Below are 21,578 nucleotides of genomic sequence, written 5' to 3' on the forward strand. Positions count from 1 at the left end.
GAGCCATGCTAACATGTTCTCACACGGTGCCACTCTGCCATACCCTCACACAGTGCCATACTGCCATACCCTCACACAGTGCCACGCTGCCATACCCTCACACAGTGCCACGCTGCCATACCCTCACACAGTGCCACGCTGCCATACCCTCACACAGTGCCACGGTGCCATACCCTCACACAGTGCCACGCTGCATGCCATACCCTCACATAGTGCCACGCAGCCATACCCTCACACAGTGCCACGCTGCCATACCCTCACACAGTGCCGCGGTGCCATACCCTCACACAGTGCCGCGGTGCCATACCCTCACACAGTGCCACGCTGCATGCCATACCCTCACACAGTGCCACGCTGCATGCCATACCCTCACACGGTGCCACGCTGCCATACCCTCACACGGTGCCATGCTGCATGCCATACCCTCACACAGTGCCATGCTGCCATACCCTCACACAGTGCCGCGGTGCCATACCCTCACACAGTGCCGCGGTGCCATACCCTCACACAGTGCCGCGGTGCCATACCCTCACACAGTGCCGCGGTGCCATACCCTCACACAGTGCCGCGGTGCCATACCCTCACACAGTGCCGCGGTGCCATACCCTCACACAGTGCCGCGCTGCCATACCCTCACACAGTGCCACGCTGCCATACCCTCACACAGTGCCACGCTGCCATACCCTCACATTGCGCCACGCTGCCATACCCTCACATGGTGCCACGCTGCCATACTCTCACACGGTGCCACGCTGCCATACCCTCACACGGTGCCACGCTGTCACTGTATGACACTGCCATACACACAGCGCCACGTTCTTCTGACATTGTCATGCTCTTACACAGTGCCACACTTTGTTTCTGAGATTTTCTAATACATTGTACTTTTGCAGGTGCCACGCTCTGACACTGCCATGCTGTCAGTGGGCGCCATACTCCGACATTGCCATTACCTTACATAGCATAGCATACACATGTCCATACTCTCACAGTGTCACGCACTACACTGCACAGCACACAGACATGTCCACATTCTTACATATTGCCACACTCCCACTTTTCCATAATCTTAGTGCTACATCCTGACATAGCTCCATGTTCTGCCACTTCTCAGAGTCCTAGGTTTAAACCACAATCTGGTCAACGTCTGCATAGAGTTTGTAGGTTCTCACTAGGATCACATGGGTTTCCTTTGACCACTCCAGTTTCCTCCGTGACCCCTCAAAACACACTTATGTAAATTGGTTCCTCCTAAAAAAAAATAAAAGTCTTATATGGCATGGATGATCAGACCATGACTATGGAAGCGATTAGACTGCAAGTTCCTGAGACAGTCAGTGACATGATTATGTACTCTGTAAAGTGCTGCAAAAGATGTCAGTGCCATATAAATACATAATATGGTAGGACATCAGACTATGACAATGGTAGGATTAGATTGTGCGCTCCTCTGAGGACAGTCAGTGACATGACTATGAACTCTGTAAAGTGCTGCAGAAGATGTCAGTGCTATAAAAATACATAATATTAATAATATGGTAGGACATTAGACTAGGACTATGGTAGGATTACATTGTGAGCTCCTATGAGAACAGTCAGTGGCATGACTATGAACTCCGTAAAGTGCTGCAGAAGATGTCCGTGTTATATAATTACATAATAGTGCCAAGCTCTGTCACTTCCATATTCTCGCACAGTGCTATGCTCTTCACAGGCATGATAGCACCTAGACTCTCTCATTGCCATAGTCTCAGATATAACTACCCTGGTGCATTGGGCTTACAGCGCCATATCGTGATACAGGCTACCAACCACGAAGACGCACACTACCCCACAACATTTTCATCCTATAACCTAAGGGCACAGTTTTGTCATAGATAAATAAGCCCATCTTCTACCCCAACAACCCCCAAATGCATCAACACAGTCCCACCTCAACAAGCAGCACATCGTCAGACATAAAACTCATGGGTTAATCATTCGCCACAGGTGGGAAGGGGGAACTAAAATGATTATTGCCAAAAGTCTGGAATATCCGGTTTACAGATTCAGAAAAGCTGCATTTTTTCACCTCGACGATGTATTTCTCAGGAAAAGAAGATGTGTCCGCCTGAGGGGTAACGTGACACTAAAAATAAGTTCTTAAAAAGTGTCCTCAATTTCAAGTGGCCCCGAGATACGTTAAATACGTCCTCACCTTGCCGATGCGGTTTTTATGACAGGCGCATCCTGCGCACAGAGCTCTGTCCATATGCGGAAATCATATTCTAACAAGGTACAAACTTCACATCTGATAATTCTATGGCCTCTTGACCTTGACCAAACACAGACAAAAGAGCTCAGACAGAACTAAAACAAAACAAAAAAAAAAATCCTATCGCAGTTCTTCAACAAGACGGTGCAAAGGCACGAATAAAAAAAACAACAACAAAAAAACGAGGAAGTCTGACTGCCAATTATTTGCTATGGGTTACCGAGCATCGAGCCAAAAGGAATTCTAGAACACTTAACCCCTTCCACCGGCAACTACTGATCAACCACAGACATTAAAAACGTTAGTGTTTATAGAGAAGACGTCCAATGACATCAGATCTCTTTACAATCTTCAAAGTTAAATTTCACTACCAATAAATAATTGGTTGGTTTCCCCAACCTAAAAAAGGAGGATAAAAGTCAAACATAAAAACAGATTTAAGTTAGAAGATACATTCAGGGGAGCGTAAAGTAATGGGGGATCAATGCACCTTGAAAGATAGGAGTTAACGAGCGTTTACTTTCCTTAAATTTGATTGGATGTAACAGATCATTCAAAGGTGACCTCAATAATCTCATCGATACACGGCCAATTACAGATCAGGATAGCCAATGAAGAGTACATACAAATGGTGAAAGAAAAGATATTATTAAAATAATCTGAGGTCTTCAACAACAAAAAAAGTTATATTAAAAATAAAGGATATATTTAAGATTTTAAAGGGTGACACCACCAAAAATTGATAGATCAGATATTGATGAAAGTACAATGGACTGAGTCATACAATGCTTAGGTTGTAGAGTTTAGAACATCGGTTATCATGGTACAAAGTGTTCCATATCCCCCAACCCCCCTCCTTTTTTTGTAGTCCCAAATGCATTACAAACCTAATACGAAGATCAAGACACCTTCATCAATGACTCAGCAGGTCTGCAGACCTGGCAAATTAATACACAAAGACCTTGGCACAGGATTAAGAAACTTGTAAGTAACTTCACTTTCCAGCATCTGCCAGACATAGGAAGTTTATGTTCTGGGTGGGATTCCCCTTTAAAGGGTTTAACACCCTTGGCCAGTCTATAAGGTACTTGAAAGTCCCAGCAAACACCTGCTTCAGTTAACGGGATCTGCTGGGAGCTGTAGTTCTTACACAGTCGAAGGTGACCCAGCAGATGTCGCCTATCTTCCTCCGGTAATTAAAACTCCTGAGTCATATTTACGTCCACGGACTGTAGCCTCAATCGGACGAGTCATCCCTGAGTCAACAGTCGCACTGTAGCCATCAGACAGACCTGATGTAAGCGCTGTCTCAGGTTTTGCTAAATAGCTTTGGAATCTCAATAACGTCTACAAAAACAAAACTTCAGGAGTCTATAAAAAGTGAGCTTATCTGATAAAACTAAACTCATATAGAATTATAATCTCTGAGACTATGAAGTACATAGACTACACCAAATATTTGTATTTTTTTTTTTTTTTTTTTTAATAGGATAGATAAATAATCACGATGGCATTTCAGTCTAGTACAACCCACAAGCACCGGCTGCAGAGCAACACAGGTCATGTAAGGCAACGATGCTGAATTTTATTAACCCTTTGCCTCCGGTAATTAACTCGGTTGATAAAAATCGGAATACATTTTCTTTCGAAGGGAATGTCAAGTGTATTGTTCTGTTCACAGAGAGGACAAGAAAGCAGACAGAAATTCCAAGTCGTCTGTGATCAGTTCTTGCCCCCCTTCTCTAAATTGAGTGCGAGAATAGCTGGGATTAATAAATCGGGGACTTAGAGCTGTTGAGCCTTCGACGATTTAATGCTACATAAAAACAAAAAAAAAATTGATCAAGAATAAAAATCTCATCGCAATTAACATCAAAAACTTGTTTCTGCTCTGGACAAGGTGCAAGTTTTTAACATCATCATTATAACAAATCTGATTATTTTTTTCAGCTATCTGGTGTGTCTACAATCAACGCCATGTCGCCGCCGATGCTTCATCTAGTTTGAAAAGGAGAGAAAGAAGACCGGGACGAAAGACAAACCGGGAGGGGAATTACGTGTTTAGATATAAAAACAATAAAAGTCTTTTGAGGAAGGAATTTGCGGTGAAAATAATGGCGATCAATAAACAGCCCTGTGGGTCTAGGCTTTTTATCCATCGTCTCTTGTGGTTGGCGATGAGGAGGGGGGGGCGCTTTTTAAACACATTGTTCGGCTGCCAAGATGAGGACCTCTCCTGATTGGTATCTGGACAGCAGAGCCAGCCAAGCTCGCTGTCTGGTCGCCGTCGCGGGGGGCTGTCACTCCACCTCCCAAAAAAATTTGGTGCAGTCGCTGCTCTGCCACCTCACTTGCGGTGACATTAAAAAGCCTTGACTGCAGCTGCAGACAAAACAGCACCTCTCCTTCCTCTTTCTCTCTCTCTCCTTAACTCTTAAAACTTACGCAAGGGAACTGTAAACTCTAAAGTTCCTAGGAGACCTTGTAAAAAGCAAAAGCATTGAGCAAGATTTTTATTTGAAGGTTTCCTATAAGAGAAAAAAAAAAAAAAAAACTAAATAAAAAAAAGGTGGAAAGGGGGGGGGGGGGGGGGGGGGGGATGTGAAGTGCAGTAAAGACATTCCACATTCTCCAGAGAGAGGGACAATCCCTGGTCATTATGCAACACGTTCGACGCAAATAAAAGGGAAAAGAAATAACTTTATAGACATTGCGTCACTAGTGCAGACACAGCTGAGGTCATTCTCACTTTCCTGCTCTGCTCTGAAACCTTCTCTGGAAAGAGGAGGGGAGAAAGAAAGAAAATGTTGATGACAAAAAGAGTTCTAGAAGTCTTGGGAAGAGGGGTGGGGGGTTATGGGAGAAAGTTTAGAGTTTGCAGGAAAACCTCCCAAACCCAGACAGGAAGTCTATGTGGCTTTAGCAGTATCAGACAAAGAGGGGAAGAAAGGAAAAAAACTTGGGCAACTCTTTAAGTCTTCTCCACTACCCTCCCAAAAAGAGGATTAAAAAGAACTATCCAAACTACCAGCCTGATCTAAACACATCCCTCTATCAGTAAACTTCATTTTCTAACATTTGTGGTACTTCTAGATGTTGTTTTTTTATGCTTATTTTACTGTTCAGAAGACAAAATTTGGCCTGGGAAAAGTAACTTCCTCACTGAAGCAAGGATAATTTAAGTGACAGGAAAGGGGAAGCTGGCCCCACCCTTGGCAAAATTGTGCCCCTCTCTGTCACAACAGAAGCCTCTTTGACTGTCTGAATCCCTTTAAACAGAACAGCAGAGTAAACAGAACTAGATCAGAAAATTTACAAGGAAGTCTGCTAGTCTATACAGATCCGTACATTGGGACACAGTGGGTCTACACAGATCCATACATTAGCAGGGAGCAAAGTGGATCTATAGAGATCTGTACATTAGCAAACAACACAGTGGATTTATACAGATCCGTACATTAAACAATGCACACAGACGGTCTATATACAAATCCATACAGTAAGCAAGGACCACAGTGGGTCTATACAGCTCCGTACATTAGCAAGGATCACAGTGGATCTCTACAGATCCATACATTAAGCAAGGATCACAGTGGATCTCTACAGATCCATACATTAAGCAAGGATCACAGTGGATCTCTACAGATGTATACATTAAGCAAGGAACACAGTGGATCTCTACAGATCCATACATTAAGCAAGGAACACAGTGGATCTATACAGACCTGTACAATCTACATATGAATAAGAACCACAATGGATCTGATAAATTATAAAGGATTGACAGTGGATCTACAGAGATCTGTGTATTATTATGGATAGCATAACAGTGAATCTATAGATTATTAAGGATCTCCATAGATCTACAGAGATCCATACATTATTAAGGATCACAGTGGATCCACAGAAATCAAAATATAAGAAGGATCACAACGGATCTACAGATGTCTATTAAATATCACAACAGATCTCAATTTGTGAACTATTAAGAACTGTAGAGGATCTATGCGGAATCAAGGCTCACATTGGGTTTCTACAGATTATACCTGATCACAGTGAGTCCATAGTGAACCGCATAATTTCAAGGATAACAGGGGATCTATAGATAAGTACCCTGCGTAACATGTTAGGACTTTATAGGAAAATAATCAAATATTAATTTAATTATTTAAGGATATCAGTGGATCTTTACATTATTAGCAACAGCTGCGACTCTATACAGATCTATAGATTATTAGGGATCATTGTGATTCTATAGTTCTATACATTATTGGGGATACATGTGATTTTATAAATCTATACATTTTTGAGGGTTAATGTGATTCTTTACAGATCTATACATTAATGTGGATCACTGTGACTACACAGTCTTAGGGATCACAGTGACTGACTATACATTGTCAGGGGCCACTGTCACCCTCTGTACATTATCAGGGGCCACTGTCACCCTCTGTACATTATCAGGGGCCACTGTCACCCTCTGTACATTATCAGGGGCCACTGTCACCCTCTGTACATTATCAGGGGCCACTGTCACCCTCTGTACATTATCAGGGGCCACTGTCACCCTCTGTACATTATCAGGGGCCACTGTCACCCTCTGTACATTATCAGGGGTCACTGTCACCCTCTGTACATTATCAGGGGTCACTGTCACCCTCTGTACATTATCAGGGGTCACTGTCACCCTCTGTACATTATCAGGGGTCACTGTCACCCTCTGTACATTATCAGGGGTCACTGTCACCCTCTGTACATTATCAGGGGCCACTGTCACCCTCTGTACATTATCAGGGGTCACTGCCTCCCTATATACACATTATCAGGGGTCACTGTCACCCTATATACACATTATCAAGGGTCACTGTCACCCTATATACATTAGCAGGGGTCACGGTCACCCTATATATATTATCAGGGGTCACTGTCACCCCATATACATTATCAGAGGTTACTGTTATCCTCTATACATTATATGGGGGTTTACTGTAAATCTTTATAGTTTCTGGGGTAACTGGCTATACAGAACTAGTGATCACATTGATTCTGTACAGATGTATACATTGCTTTGAGATCATTGTCCTCATACAGATCTGTACATTCTGAGAGGTGACAGCACGTTCTGAGGGATGGCTGTGGATCTACACAGCTCTGCTGGAACACAAAGTGCCATGGAAGCCAGGAGTGAAGCGTCTCTATACATACACACTGCAGCAGAGGATGCAGAGCAGCCACACAGCGACCCCTCCCTCCCCTATACAATGTACAGCAAAAAGTTTCCCCAAACTTTTCCAAGGCTGCCCCCCGCTGCAGGGCAGGCAGGATCGCACAGTCTGGCGGCACTACATCCACCAGCATGGCCTGCTGGAACTTGTAGTGCCACAGCAGCAGCATTCACAGAAGGGAAAGGTTACTAGAAGAAGAAGGTACTCACTGATCTCCATACTTTGGAATAAAGACCTCTTACAGTTGCATGTGCAGGAGACATTGGAGTGGGTGGTGGTGCTGGTTCCGTTCAGACCCATCAAGCTGTACATGGAGGGGCTCCAGGCAGTGTGAGGGGCTCACTGGGGGGCACACATGGCACAGCCAGCTCACAGCTCTGCAGGGCTGCTGGTGGAAGGCAGACAGATACTTTGTTTCAGTCCCAGGCTGGAAGTGTACAGGGGGGGTTGGGGGGAGTTCTGCTGATCAGTCCTAGCTCTTAAGCTGCTGGCAGTGCCAGGCTCACTCTGTACTTGCCCCAGGCTCACTCCCTGCTTGCCCCAGGACCAGGCTGGGCTGCTGGAAGGAGAAGCAGTCACCAAACTCCCCAGCACTCCCGTCTTCCTTCCCCCTCCTCAAGTCCAAGGAGATTGCCTCTATACAGCTGGATCCAACCCCAGGCAGCCAGACGGGCCGTGACGTCAGCGCCAGACTGGGACTGCCCTTCCACCGCACGGGGGCGGGGCCGAAGGGGAGCTTTGATGGAAGGGCAGGGCAGCCAGTGGGAAGAGGCGACGGGGGCGGGCGCTGCTCTTAAAGGAACAGTAGTCAGTTGAAGTGAAAGAGACTCTCAGACTAGCCAACAGAGGGAGATTAGGAAGTGAGGGCTTGTCTGGAAAGAACAGAATTTTTTTTATACTCTCTTCTTTCATTTTTTTCAGACAGAAAAGAAGTGCTGTTTTTTATTTTAAAGGATGAAAAACATACAATATGTTTTAATAATTTATATATTTTTTGCTATAAACACTTTGCAAAGCTTGTCTTGCAAAAAAAAGTAATTCTTTTGTCTGACATGAAAGACGTGCTGGTTTTATTTAAAGTGTCTGGATAGCTTCCCAGATAGATCCACCTCAGGTTCCCTCCCCCACTGCATCTAGCAAAGCATATCTTAGGCCTCTTGCACACTACATGCGATTACGATTCGCGATTTTTAATCGATTTTCACATGCAATTTGATTTCCAATTTTTAATAGGTACTGCATGCCGTGTTTTTCTTTCGATAGCATCCAGGTAAAATCGCAAATCGGATGTGTAGTGTGCAGGGAGCCTCAATTCTATTTTGGCGTTCAAAAATCCGCATTGAACGATCTCAATGGAGTTCAGATAACTTCTGTGTGGGAGTGTATTCTATCACTTCCAGGTAGATGTTGTTTATTAACTTTTTGTATAGTACTAAACCTGAACTGAAAATTAAAAGTCAAAATAAACATACACATGTCATACTTACCTCCCATGTAGTCTGCTCCTCAATCTCTTTCTCCTCTCCTGGGTCCTGCTTGTCCACTGTGATCAATGGAATTCTCCATGCTTTATTTTTAAAATGGCTATTACCCCATAACAGCTCTGTGGTCAGCACTCTGTTAAACTGTAATATTGCCCACGTGACCCATAGGGAAACATGGACATTACCTTGCTCATCAGTTGTCCTCTCAGTTTTAACTGACAGCAACTGATATATAACTGACAACTGATATATTTCAGTTCTGACAAAAGTCTTGTCTGAACTGGAAGGAATCATTATAAGAAGAACATGGTGAGCGTCTAAGAGGAAATGGTGAGGTAAGTGTAATATTCATTTGCAGGTACATCATGTGTTCATTTTAAATAATTTTACTCGGTTCGGGTTCACTTTAAGCACAAGTTGGATGAAAATCGTTTAAACCAAATGACACCAATATATCACCAATTCAGATGAGAATCTGTATTAAAAAAGTAGCCAAATGATGGTAAACAACAAGGGACCGATATCCCGTATTCTAGTCGATCCAACTGGCAGACCAATTCTGAGGACTATGCGGCAGATATGGTGCAGACGGCCAGTGTGTGCAATGTCAACACTGTTCCAGGGCATACGTGCAAGTGGTGTGAAATACCGCTCATGTTTGCACGCGTCCTATTTGAATGATAGTCATTTGGGATATTGGTGAGTGTGTGTGTGTGTGTATGAACAACTTCATTTAAACTACTTATCGTTTCTTGTTGCTTGGTAATATAATCTGGGGAGGCATCGCTTGTTTGCGTGCATCGACTTCAATCTAGCGCGGACCCTAAGGTTTCGTAGACACTCTAGATAGTAGTCTTCCATAACGAACGAAGAACAACGTGCTGTACAGATTTGGGGGGGGGGGGGGGAGGGAGGGGGGGAAGACCTATGATGACGTGAAAAGGCACCCATTTTCGCTCATGTAGACCAATCTGACCTGGTGTATCCATTCGAAAGATAATTGGTATAAGTCGTTAGAAAGCTCACGTATGGGGCGAAGGCAAACAACCAGCCCATGCAAAACCCTTGTGCATGGCTGGCTACGTACTTCCAGATCCTCAGTTTTGAGCTTCCACTAGTGATCCGATTGGCAGACCATCGTTGTATTAAAACGTACCATGTTGCTGTCAGATGTCATCTACTCATCACATTGGCGTTGGGGATCACTCTTCTGCTAATGATGGCAGTCTAGCCTGTGTACGTAGCTTTAGCAAGACGTTGTTGAGACAAGAGATAAGACTCAATGTTGAAGCTAGCACTGCACCTCCCTCTGACCTGCGAAACCAAAAATTAGTGTCAGGCAGAAGGCAAGAGAACAGGACAGACAGACTCGAATTTGAAGATCAACCTTTTAGGATATAACATAAGCAATTACTAATACTGACAGCCACGCGGAAGGCTGTAACGTTTTATTTTGTGAACAACGACGCACTTTTAGAGCTGACTGTATATTATTGAACAACTCTCTTTCATACACAGTGCTGTATGGAAATGACTGGTAGCGGGCTCCCTGACCAGGTACTTTCTATACTGTGTACTGTTCAATGGAGAGGGAGGAAGGATGGGCTGGTGCACGAGGGAGCAGGCTAAGCTCTTGTCATTTAGGGATCTACTGTGCCGGCCATTCAAACAATGTCATAGGACGTTTGTACCCACATTAGATTTTTTACCTTGGACCTTGCAGAAACATGTAAAAGAAAGGGAAAACACAATCGAGAGCCCCAATAGTGTATTATTGATGATAAAGGAATGCCAAAGTAGCAGCAATAAGAAATATACTCACAAGTATGGGTTGCCGGGTTCAGGCAACCACTTAAAGCACGTATTGGGATATTAGGCCTGTCCCCACTCAGGCTAAAAAGTCGCTCTCTGTAGAAGGAAAGAAGGGGTGTTCACCCATCCACCAGGTGGATAACAATAATTGCAATGGAAACAGAGGTGACAGCAGAGTAAAAATTGATCATAGGTAAAAACAGATAAAAGTTGGGGGGCAAGGGTGGACTTACCTCCCCAAAACCAAACACAACCACTATGTATGGTTTAAACAAGATTTAATTCGTACTCCAGAACAAATGCAACGCGTTTCGCGGGTCTCTAGCCCGCTTCCTCAGGCAATAATAAAGGTCGCGGGTCTCTAGCCCGCTTCCTCAGGCAATAATAAAGGTAGGAGTAACTGCAATATAAAACAACAACATATAATAAAATAACATCTGCCTACACTAGCACTTATTATGTTCCAATGTTTATATAAGAAAAACTCTAAAAAATATCAAATGCAGATTATGAACTCCAAAACTCATTATCAATTTATATACTGCGCCCTATATGAAATAAATACATTATTGGACATAACGGGCTTGATTCACAAAGCCGTGCTAACTGTTTAGCACGGGTGTGCTAAACAGTTAGCACGTGAAGTGCCGTTCGCGGACTTATGTGCGCGCAAAGTGCCGCGACTCGCGCGACAGCGGACTTTGGCGGGCGCGTGGCAAATTGCGCACGCAAAAGTCCGTGATCGCGCAAATCGCGGCACTTTGCGCACGCAAAAGTCCGCGAACGGCACTTCACGTGCTAACTGTTTAGCACACTTGTGCTAAACAGTTAGCACGGCTTTGTGAATCAAGCCCAACATCTGTATGTCTTCCTTGCAGAAATATGGGTCGCCTCTTTAGAACACAATAACAATAACAATAATATTTATATAGCGCTTTTCTCCCTGGGGACTCAAAGCGCTGTGACCCTGCATTATGCAGTCTCAAAGGCTAGGGAAAAGAGGTGAGTTTTTAGCCTTTTTTTAAAGCTGTCCAGGGAAGGAGCCTCTCGTACTGATTGTGGAAGTGAGTTCCATAGAGTAGGGGCTGCATAGGAAAAGGCCCGAGCACCAAATGTTAAGTGTATCCTGGGAATAACCAGCTTCATCTTGTTGGCAGAGCGGAGGGTGCGTGGAGGGGCATAAAGTTCCAATAGATCCGCTATGTATTTGGGTCCCATGTGGTGTAGAGCCTTGAATGTCAGCAGGCAGATCTTAAAATTGATTCTCCATTTTACTGGCAACCAGTGAAGAGTTTGCAGTACTGGGGTGATGTGTGAGCTGCGGGGGGCATTGGCTAGGAGTCTGGCTGCAGCATTCTGTACTAGCTGTAAGGGGCGCAGAACCTTATCTGTAGATCCGATTAACAGGGCGTTGCAGTAGTCTAGGCGGGAGGATACAAATGCGTGAACCAGGGCAGGTAGGTCTTCAGCTGGGATTAGGTGTTTTATTTTCGCTATATTTCTTAGATGGAAGAAGGAAGACTTGACGACAGCTGATACCTGCTGTCTGAGTTTTAGATTTCCATCCAGGATCACCCCAAGGTTTCGCACAGAGTCTTTATACTGTACAGTATCTCCCCCAATTGCTAGTTTGAGGTGGTGAGCGGTTTGAACTTTATCCATCATGTGTGGACCACCTACCACCAACACCTCTGTTTTGTCAGAGTTCAGCCTCAGCCAGCTGGTGTTCATCCAATTTTGTAAATCCACTAGACACGCATTTATGGATGCTGATGGGTCTTGGGTGCCAGGCTTGAAGGACAGATACAGTTGTGTGTCATCTGCATAACAATGGTATCCTAAACCATAGTTCTGGATTATTTTGCCCAGTGGGAGCATGTAGACTGCAAAGAGTAATGGTGATAGTACAGAACCCTGTGGAACTCCATAGGCAAGTGGCACTGGATTAGAGTAGTGTGTGCCCAGACATACTTGCTGTGTCCTGCCAGATAGGAAGGTCTGAAACCAGCTAAGAACAGTACCCCTTAGGCCACAGTAATTCTTCAGTCGCTGGATTAGTATTTCATGGTCCACAGTATCAAATGCTGCTGACAAGTCAAGAAGAATCAGAATTGAGCAATCACCCTTGTCCCTTGCAGTAAGTAGATCATTCATTACTCGGACTAATGCTGTTTCAGTGCTGTGCCTTTTCCTGAATCCTGACTGAAAAGTATCAAAGATGTTGTTATCTGTAAGCCTGGCTTCTAGCTGGTTGGCGACTGCTTTCTCGATAACTTTTGATAGGAATGGTAAGTTCGCCACAGGTCTGTAGTTGGTTACAGAATCAGGATCTAGTGATGGTTTCTTCAGGAGGGGGTTTTATGATTGCTTTCTTTAGTTCTTCTGGGAAAAGTCCACTTTGCAAGGAGCACTGAGTGATTTTGTGAAGTGCTGGCCTGAACAGCGCTGGGCACTGCATTAAGGATCCAGTTGGGCCAGGATCCAGGTCGCAGGTAGTGGGGCGGAGACTTTGAATGAGAATTCCAAAATCTTCTACACTCAGAGTGTCAAAGACTTGCCATGGTGGGATAGGTAGAATAGGTTCTACCTACCCCTGTCTCTTCCCTCCATGGACAAGCACCCCTCCACCCTCCTCCCCTTATATGGACATTGCATACATTGCTATATAGCCAATATATGGATATTTTTGCCGTAGTTTGAACCATCCTTTACGATGCTGACCAATTAAAACTGCAAGCTGATAATAAAACACACTTTTTTTAAAAAAATGAAGCTGCACAGAATACTTGTGACACGTGTAGACATTACATGTGTCCCGAGACTCCAATCATCCTCAGCAATGGGCAGGGCTGGTTATAGACTTTTTTTTTCTGCTTGAGGCAAACTTGAATGATCGCACAGCACCCGAAAATTTGCACCGCACATTATAGTTGAGCCTCCCAAAAAAACACCCTCAATATAGGTAGGTAGCCAGGTATGGGTGCCCCCAGTATTGGTAGCTAGGTATAGTTGCCACCAGTATAGGTTAGCCAGGCACTCTCTTCACTTCCTGTTTCTGCCTGGTGCTGTCCCCAGACTTCTGCCGCCTGAGGAAGTCACCTCACTTGGCATCATGGCGGACCAGGCCTGGCACTGGGATGCCAGACTTATCAGTGGTTGAAGCCGGACCCTCTTAAGCGATGACCTGGTTGAATCTCACAGCCCATGACTATAGGACTTTTAAGGAGCTCTGGACTCTTAGCCACTGCCCATTTTGCCCTTGGGAATGTGTATAGTTTTGTCCAGAGTTGGATTTCAAAGCCATGGATCAGCAGGAAATCTAACATGCCTCATTTTTTTACCCACGTCAGGCTCTCCTTGAGGTTTAGTTCAATCACATCTGTGTTTTCCTTCATGGGCAAATACGTTTTTATCTTTTGGTATGGGAAGTCCATGGCTGAGTTCTCTGTGCCCCCCCCCCCCCCCCCCCCCAAGTGAGCTGCATGTCTCCTACTGCATAAAGGAAAAAGCTCAAGGGATAAGCCTACCAAGGTGGAGATGCTGATGGTCAAGGCCCACCACTGTGGTGATGTGAATAGAAAAAGCCCACGACTGGGTATCTGCTGATGAGAGGACCCAATATTGTGGAGCTGCTGAAGGGAAAAGCCCACCATTGTGGAGATGCTGAAGGGAAAAGCCCACCATTGTGGAGATGGTGAAGCCAACCATTGTAGACATGGTCATAGGAGAAGACCTTTATTGTTGAGATCCTGCTTGGAGAATTCCACCATTGTAATGCTGCTGATAGGGGAAGCCTACCATTGTGGAGCTGTGACTGCCCCATGGCCAGGCTGGAGAGTTACGGAAATGACCACAAGATCTCAAACACGTCTGTCAGCACCTGGCTTAGGAGGTAAACGTTTTTTTTTTACATTATGATCTTAAACAACCCTAGAGTCGACATTCTATCCAACATCCGAATCACAGCCGCCAATCTGGAAGAGGCCAAAGTCAACACACAGTTTTTTGCAGAAGATTGTAGATAGGCCTTCACTTCTCTAAGGAGATCAAACGTGAGCATTGGATACAAGTAGGTGTAACTCGCACAAATAGAACACAACGAAGATGGTACATTTATTGCAGATCTTTATTCCAGGGCAGTGTGGTAGCCATGGTGCCATTTAATCTTACCCTAGCAATTGAGAACTAGCTGAAACTACATCGTGCCATGGGGTGGGAGCAGACATTTGGCATAGTACATTTCTAGTCATACTGATGCAGGTAAGAAAGTGTGATCCAGCCATAACGACTACACTATCTTCTTAATTGACTAACTGACTGCATAATTTTTTGCACAAGGCTCTTTATGCCCTTTGGGAGAAAATTGATAAAAAATATTACTACTGCTATTATGATGTTGTATTACCATTACCATGTAGGGCACCTGGAACTCAGCTACTGACTCTAAGCAAACATGGCAAAACAACATTATGAGTTGATGACAAAATGGTGTAGCGTGTCCCCTCCCTGTTTAGGGATGGTTGTTCGAGTTTTACATAGAATGCCTCTTGCCAACCCATTTTCTTCTCTGCCCCTTGCCATCCTCCAAACAATGACTCTTGCCAACCCATTTTCTTCTTTGCTCCTTGCCATCCTCCAAACAAATTCAAACATTTGTATAACGCTTTTCTCCTGTTGGACTCAAAGCACTCAAGAGCTGCAGCCACTGGGATGCGCTCAAGAGGCCACCCTGCAGTGTTAGGGGAATCTTGCCTTGAACTCCTTACTTAGTAGGTACTGACCTTAGCCAGGATTTGAACCCTGGTCTCCAATGTCAAAGGTAGTGCCCTTAAAGTGACTCAGAGCTGAAAATAATACAGTTTTATACATACCTGGGGCTTCCTCCAGCCCCATCCGCTCAGATCGCTTCCACCCCGCCGTCGCAGCAAAAAGTATCTTCTTTGCGTATCTCTCCAGCAGCCGCTGGAGTGATACGAAGAGGGCGCACTTCTCCTGTGTAGACTGGCCCCGACTGACGTAATTGACGGGACCCGGTTCCTGAAGCAGGAAGGGAATGGAGGACGGTGGCGTGGGAGCGATCCATGCGGATGGGGCTGGAAGAAGCCCCAGGTATGTGTAAAACTTTTATTATTTTCAGCTCTGGTACACTATCCAGTCACTACCAGATTTCAGAGGCAGTGGGGAGGAGAGAGGAGGAGAGGGGACTGACACAGGCAAGCTGATAGCATCTCCAGCCCTCAGCCTGTGACAATGTGACAAACAGAACATGGCTGCCCTCATTGTATCACAGGAATAAATAATCATAAACTTTTGAAGCCGTTTGCAGCTAGATATGCTGTGTACACTATCTAAACTTTAGATAAGATATATAGACAAGTTACTTGTTATAGTTAGTTTTTCATCTCGGATCCGCTTTAACCAGTACACTATCCAGTCACTACCAGACACATAAATTAGGCTGAAAAACGTTATGCTCAGGCTAAAATCCATCAGCCTATCACGTAATTTTGTTCAATGGATCCTGAAACTGTTGCCTGAAAAATATTGCTGTTGATATCGCCTATGCTATGCTGTGTGATACCAAACGCCATCTTACATTGCTGAAAGAGCAGGTCAGAAAACCCCTGCCTTTTCTAGTTTTGCATAAATGCAAAGGGAGGAGCCTGGGGCAGGCTTTTTTGCTCCTTCCCTTTTCCCATAATTCCCAAATAAGTGGCGTAAAACACTCCCGCAAGGCTGGGATACTTCATTAAAAATGAACTGTTGTGAAAATAATGTAATGAACAAAATTGCTTATTTTGTACAATATTACTTAATAAATTATTTAGTCAGTGTTTGCCCATTTTAAAATATTTCCCCATCCTGATTTACATTCTGAAATGTATCACAGGTGGCGGCATCTTTAGTCTTGTCAGGTGCAGCTCTGTGGAATGTTTGTTTAGTGAGATTTCCAAACCAGTACAAATAATACCTGGTCTCCCAGAATGCTCTGAGAAGCAGAGCACCACATAGCTAAACAGCCTAGGCTTAGCATCACTGGGAGAGCAGGGCTACATATCATTATACAGCAATATATAAATTATAGGAAGTGGTCCTGATGCTGAAATCAGGAAGATGGCTGCCAAAATGGGTATCCTGAATAATTTACTGCATTCTACTCTATGTTACTATGGTACCTCTTTAACCTCTTGCCGACTGCTCCACGCCAATTGGCAAGAGCAGTGCAGCAGCCCCAGGACCGATCCATGCCGACTGGCATGAACGGCTGGGAATGGGCTTTTCAGGAGAGCGCGCTGAATGCGCGCGCATCTCCGCTCTGATGGCTCCGCTCTGCCTCCAGTCTACCAGCGACGATCGCAGCTCGGAGACTGTTACCTATGTACAGTGCTGCGATCTAAGGCTGAAGCCTATCACAGCCGATCGCTGTCATAGGCAGACGGGGGGGGGGGCTTGGGGAAATTAAAATAATAAAAAAATTTTGGCATGGTGTAATGAAAAAATATATATATTTACAAAAAATAAATAAACACACCTGGGGTCCATCTGACCCCACCAACAGAGAGCTCTGTTGGTGGGGAGAAAAGGGAGGGGGAATTACTTGTGTGATGAGTTGTGCGGCCCTGCAGCGAGGCCTTAAGGCTGCAGTAGCCTATTTAGTAAAAAAAAAAAAGGCCTGGTCACTCGGGGGGTTTAACACCGCGGTCCTTAAGTGGTTAAGAACAGTTTTAGTCAAGTGATCAGAAGGCGTTTTAGAAACAGGCACACAGGCCATGTGACCAGCATACTGCAAGAAGGGACGTGGCATTCGTTACTTCAACAAAGGTAGGTTATTGAACTTATGTGAGTGCCAGGGAATTGGGGATGAATAAAACCCGAGATACTGTCCATACATCAAATAAGGGCGTGGGGTATAGCTGAAAATTTAAAATATTGTCTATAACAATGAAAATTAAAATATATCAAGAGTCGTAATAAGCATAGTAAAACATTGCTAAATATTACCAATATTTTTCTACTACTAAACCTAACCCTACTCTCACACAGAATCCTCCCTTTACACCTAACCCCCCTAGTGGTACCTAGCCCTAAGACCCCCACCTGGTGGTGCCTAACCCTAAAACCCCCTTCATGACACCTAACCCTAAAACCCCCTTTCTTGGATGCAAATAACATTAATACAAAAAGCAATACATTTGTAAGATAATACATTTCAAAATGATGATAATTTAACATTTTTTAAAAATTATAAAAATAAGTTAGAACAATAATTTACAAAATCATAATTATCAAAATTAATTTAAGAACAATATTTTTCAAAACCCTGATTCTGAAAAAATGTTTTGGTTCGACAGGTCCGACGCCTGCAATTTATCGGGCATCCCAATTTCTTCTTTGGCGATATTTTGCATTAGCGCCTATGGTTCGCCCAAACAGCATATAAGCACCTGGTTGTCGCCCAAACACCCATTGCCCCCCCCCCCCCCCCCCCCCCCCGTGCTGGACTTGGCGCTTCCCAAGGTCTTCGTAGTGATCTACAGGAGCACAGCGGTATGTGAGATTTCCGCTCGTTTCATAGCAAAAGGGCGGATGGGATCTCTGAACTGGGAATGACGAAGCGGTCAATGAGGGGTTAACCTCGACAAGCAGCCGAGCCCAGGGAAACTTGGAGAGAAAAAAAAGTGAAGTGTCTGCGTTGCCCCCGGCAACCAGACTACAGCTGTCACGTCTCAGGTTGGAGGACGCAAGGAAGCCCCTGGTTGGTTGCCAGGGGCAACACCCGTATTTTATCCTCCTTTGCAGGAGTTTAATGAGCGATGCTGGCAGTAGCTTGGCATTCTCCGATAACGAGCATTAATTAATGGCTCTCGGGAAAGAGAGGCACTCCATTCAGCCTTGCCTGACTTTGGATTTCTGTAAAAAGCTAGAAGTACAAAACACGGCTAATTAGGACACAAGGGGGTAGTGTGCGAAGACTACACCGCCCCCTATTGCCAGTCTGCTGCCACTGTCTGCAGGATTACTCCTGGGAGGGAGGGGAGGGGGGTGCAGATAAACAGAAAACTTTTACAAAAAGAAGGCTAGTGGATATTCACACCTAAATGGATAAATTATTAAAATATCCGGTTTGATTGAGACAGATAGATGAAGTAACAGATGGATAAGTGGTGGAACGGGAAGAAAGAAAGAGGGAGACAGATGGGGGGTGACAAAAAGAAAGAAGTGAGAGGAGGAGACGGAGAGAGAAAAGAAAAGTGAGAGAAAGCTGAAGGAAAAGGAAAAACCTGAGTGAAAAGGGGGAGAGAAAGAAGGAAGAAAGGAGGAGACCGAGAGAAAGTGGAACAGAGGGAAGGAAGAGATAGGGCAAGACCGAGAGAACGGGGAAGGGATGGGGGAAGACCAAGAGAACAGAGAAGAGAGAGGAGGAAGAGATAGCGGGAGACCAAGAGAATGGGGAAGAGAGAAGAGGAAGAGATAGGGGGAGACAGAGATAATGGGGAAGAGAGAGGAGAAAGAGATAGGGGGAAGAGATAGGGGAGAACAAGAGAACATGGAAGAGAGAGGAGGAAGAGACAGGGGGAGACCGAGAGAACATGGAAGAGATAGGGGAAGACCAAGAGAAGAGAGAGAAGAGAGAGGAGGAAGAGGTAGGGGGAGACCAAGAGAATCGAGAAGAGAGAGGAGGAAGAGATGGGGGAGATCAAGAGAATGGGGAAGAGAGAGGAGGAAGAGATAAGGGAGACCGAGAGAACATGGAAGAAAGAGGAAGAGATAGGGGGAGACTGAGAGAACATGGAAGAAAGAGGAGGAAGAGATAGGGAAAGAACAAGAGAACAGGGAAGAGAAGGGAGGCAGAGATAGGGGGAGACAGAGAAAACAAGCATGAGATAGGGGGAAGAGATAGGGGAGACCGATAGAACAGGGAAGAGATATGAGGAAGAGATAGGGGGAGACCGAGAGAACAAGGAAGAAATAGGAGGAAGAGATAGGGGGAGACCAAGATACCAGAGAAGAAAGAGGAGGAAGAGATGGGAAAAGACCAAGAGAACAGGGAAGAGAGCGGAGGAATAGATAGGGGGAGACCGAGAGAACAGGGAATAAGGAGGAGGAAGAAATATGGTGAGACCAAGAGAACAGGGAAGCTAGAGGGGGAAGAGATAGGGAAAGCCCAAAAGAACAGGGAATAGAGAGGATGAAGAGATGGGGGAGACAGAGAGAACGGGGAAGAGATAGGGGAAGACCGAGAGAACGGGGTAGAAAGAGGAGAAAGAGATGGGGATACCGAGTGAACGGGGAAGAGATAGGGGGAAACCGAGAGAACAGGGAAGAGAGAGGAGGAAGAGGTAGGGGAAGACCGAGAGAACGGGGAAGAGAGTGGAGAACGAGATGGGGGAGACCGAGAGAATGGTATAGAGAGAGGAAGAAGAGATAAGGGGAAACTGAGAGAACAGGGAAGAGATAGGGGGAAGAGATGGGGAGACTGAGAGAACAGGGAAGACAGAGGAGGAAGAGATAGGGGGAGAATAAGAGAACAGGGAAGTGATAGGGGGAGACCAAGAGAACGGGGAAGAGAGAGGAGGAAGAGATAGGGGGAGACTGACGGAACGGTGAAGAGAGAGGAGGAGGAAGAGATTGGGGTGACCCATATGAAGAAATGTGGGGAGACCGAATGAATGGGAAGAGAGAAGAGGAACAGATAGGGGAAGCAGTAGAACAATGAAGGTGGAGGGGCAGACTGAAGAGAGAGAGAGAGAGAGAGAGAGAGAGGCTCCACTACTTCAGGGACCTCTACAAAGACATCCCAGAAAATGCCCAAACCCCGGAACAGAAACAAATAGCCGCAAAGCTGAAGGACATGGAGGAGACAATCAAGGACTTTCAAAACCCCCTGGATACACCAATCACGATGGAGGAAATAAGAGAAAGAACAAAGCTGATAAAATGTAAGAAGGCTAGCGGTACCGATGGCATCCTGCCAGAGATGATAAAATACAGCCCCCCGGACATACATGAGGCACTCGCAAGACTTTTCAACCTTATCCTGAGTGCGGGCTCCTTTCCTCAGGCCTGGAGTGAAGGCCTCATAACACCCATCTACAAGAATGGGGACAGATATGATCCAGCAAACTACAGAGGAATCTGTGTCAGCAGTACACTGGGGAAACTGTTTAACAGCATCATCAATAAAAGGATCCTCTCCTTCCTCACACAGCAGGACGTACTCAGCAAAAGCCAAGCTGGGTTCATGCCAAACCACCGCACAACCGACCACATCTACACACTGCACAGCCTTATCAAGACTCATGTCCACAGCTCACGTGGCAAAATACACGCTTGCTTTGTGGATTTTAAGAAGGCGTTTGACTCGGTGTGGCACCCAGGCCTTTTCCTAAAACTCCTAGAGAGCGGAATAGGAGGTAGAATCTATGATGTCATCAAGAGTTCATATACTGGGAACCAATGCAGTGTGAAAGTGGACGGGAAGAGAAGCGCGTTCTTCAAGCAGGGTCGAGGAGTCAGGCAGGGCTGCAGTTTGAGCCCAACGCTCTTTAACATATTTATTAACCAACTGGCTGTAGCCCTGGAATCCTCCCCAGCACCAGGCCTCCTCCTGCATGACCACGAGGTGAAGTTCCTGCTGTATGCAGATGATCTCCTGCTGCTCTCCCCAACAGAAAGGGGCCTACAGGACAGCCTGGCAGTACTGGAGAGTTTCTGCACCACATGGGCACTGCCCATCAACCCAAAGAAGACAAAAGTGATGGTGTTCCAGAGAAAAAATCTAAAAATGCCCACCTCCTCATT

At 45.2% G+C, this 21,578-nt stretch overlaps 1 protein-coding gene across 1 annotated transcript in view; it reads right to left on the reverse strand.

Moving 5' to 3' along the window:
- The window catches only part of PMEPA1 (prostate transmembrane protein, androgen induced 1), a 95,945-nt gene extending 87,806 nt beyond the window's left edge, over window positions 1-8,139 (reverse strand). Inside the window, exon 1 of the mRNA XM_068263868.1 lies at window positions 7,689-8,139. Within this exon, the coding sequence (XP_068119969.1) occupies window positions 7,689-7,791 (103 nt within the window). The 5' untranslated portion in view covers window positions 7,792-8,139. The remainder of the gene's footprint in view (window positions 1-7,688) is intronic.
- Window positions 8,140-21,578: the final 13,439 nt, after the last annotated feature.

This window comes from Hyperolius riggenbachi, chromosome 12 (genome assembly GCF_040937935.1).
Source record: "Hyperolius riggenbachi isolate aHypRig1 chromosome 12, aHypRig1.pri, whole genome shotgun sequence".
Lineage (NCBI taxonomy): Eukaryota > Metazoa > Chordata > Amphibia > Anura > Hyperoliidae > Hyperolius > Hyperolius riggenbachi.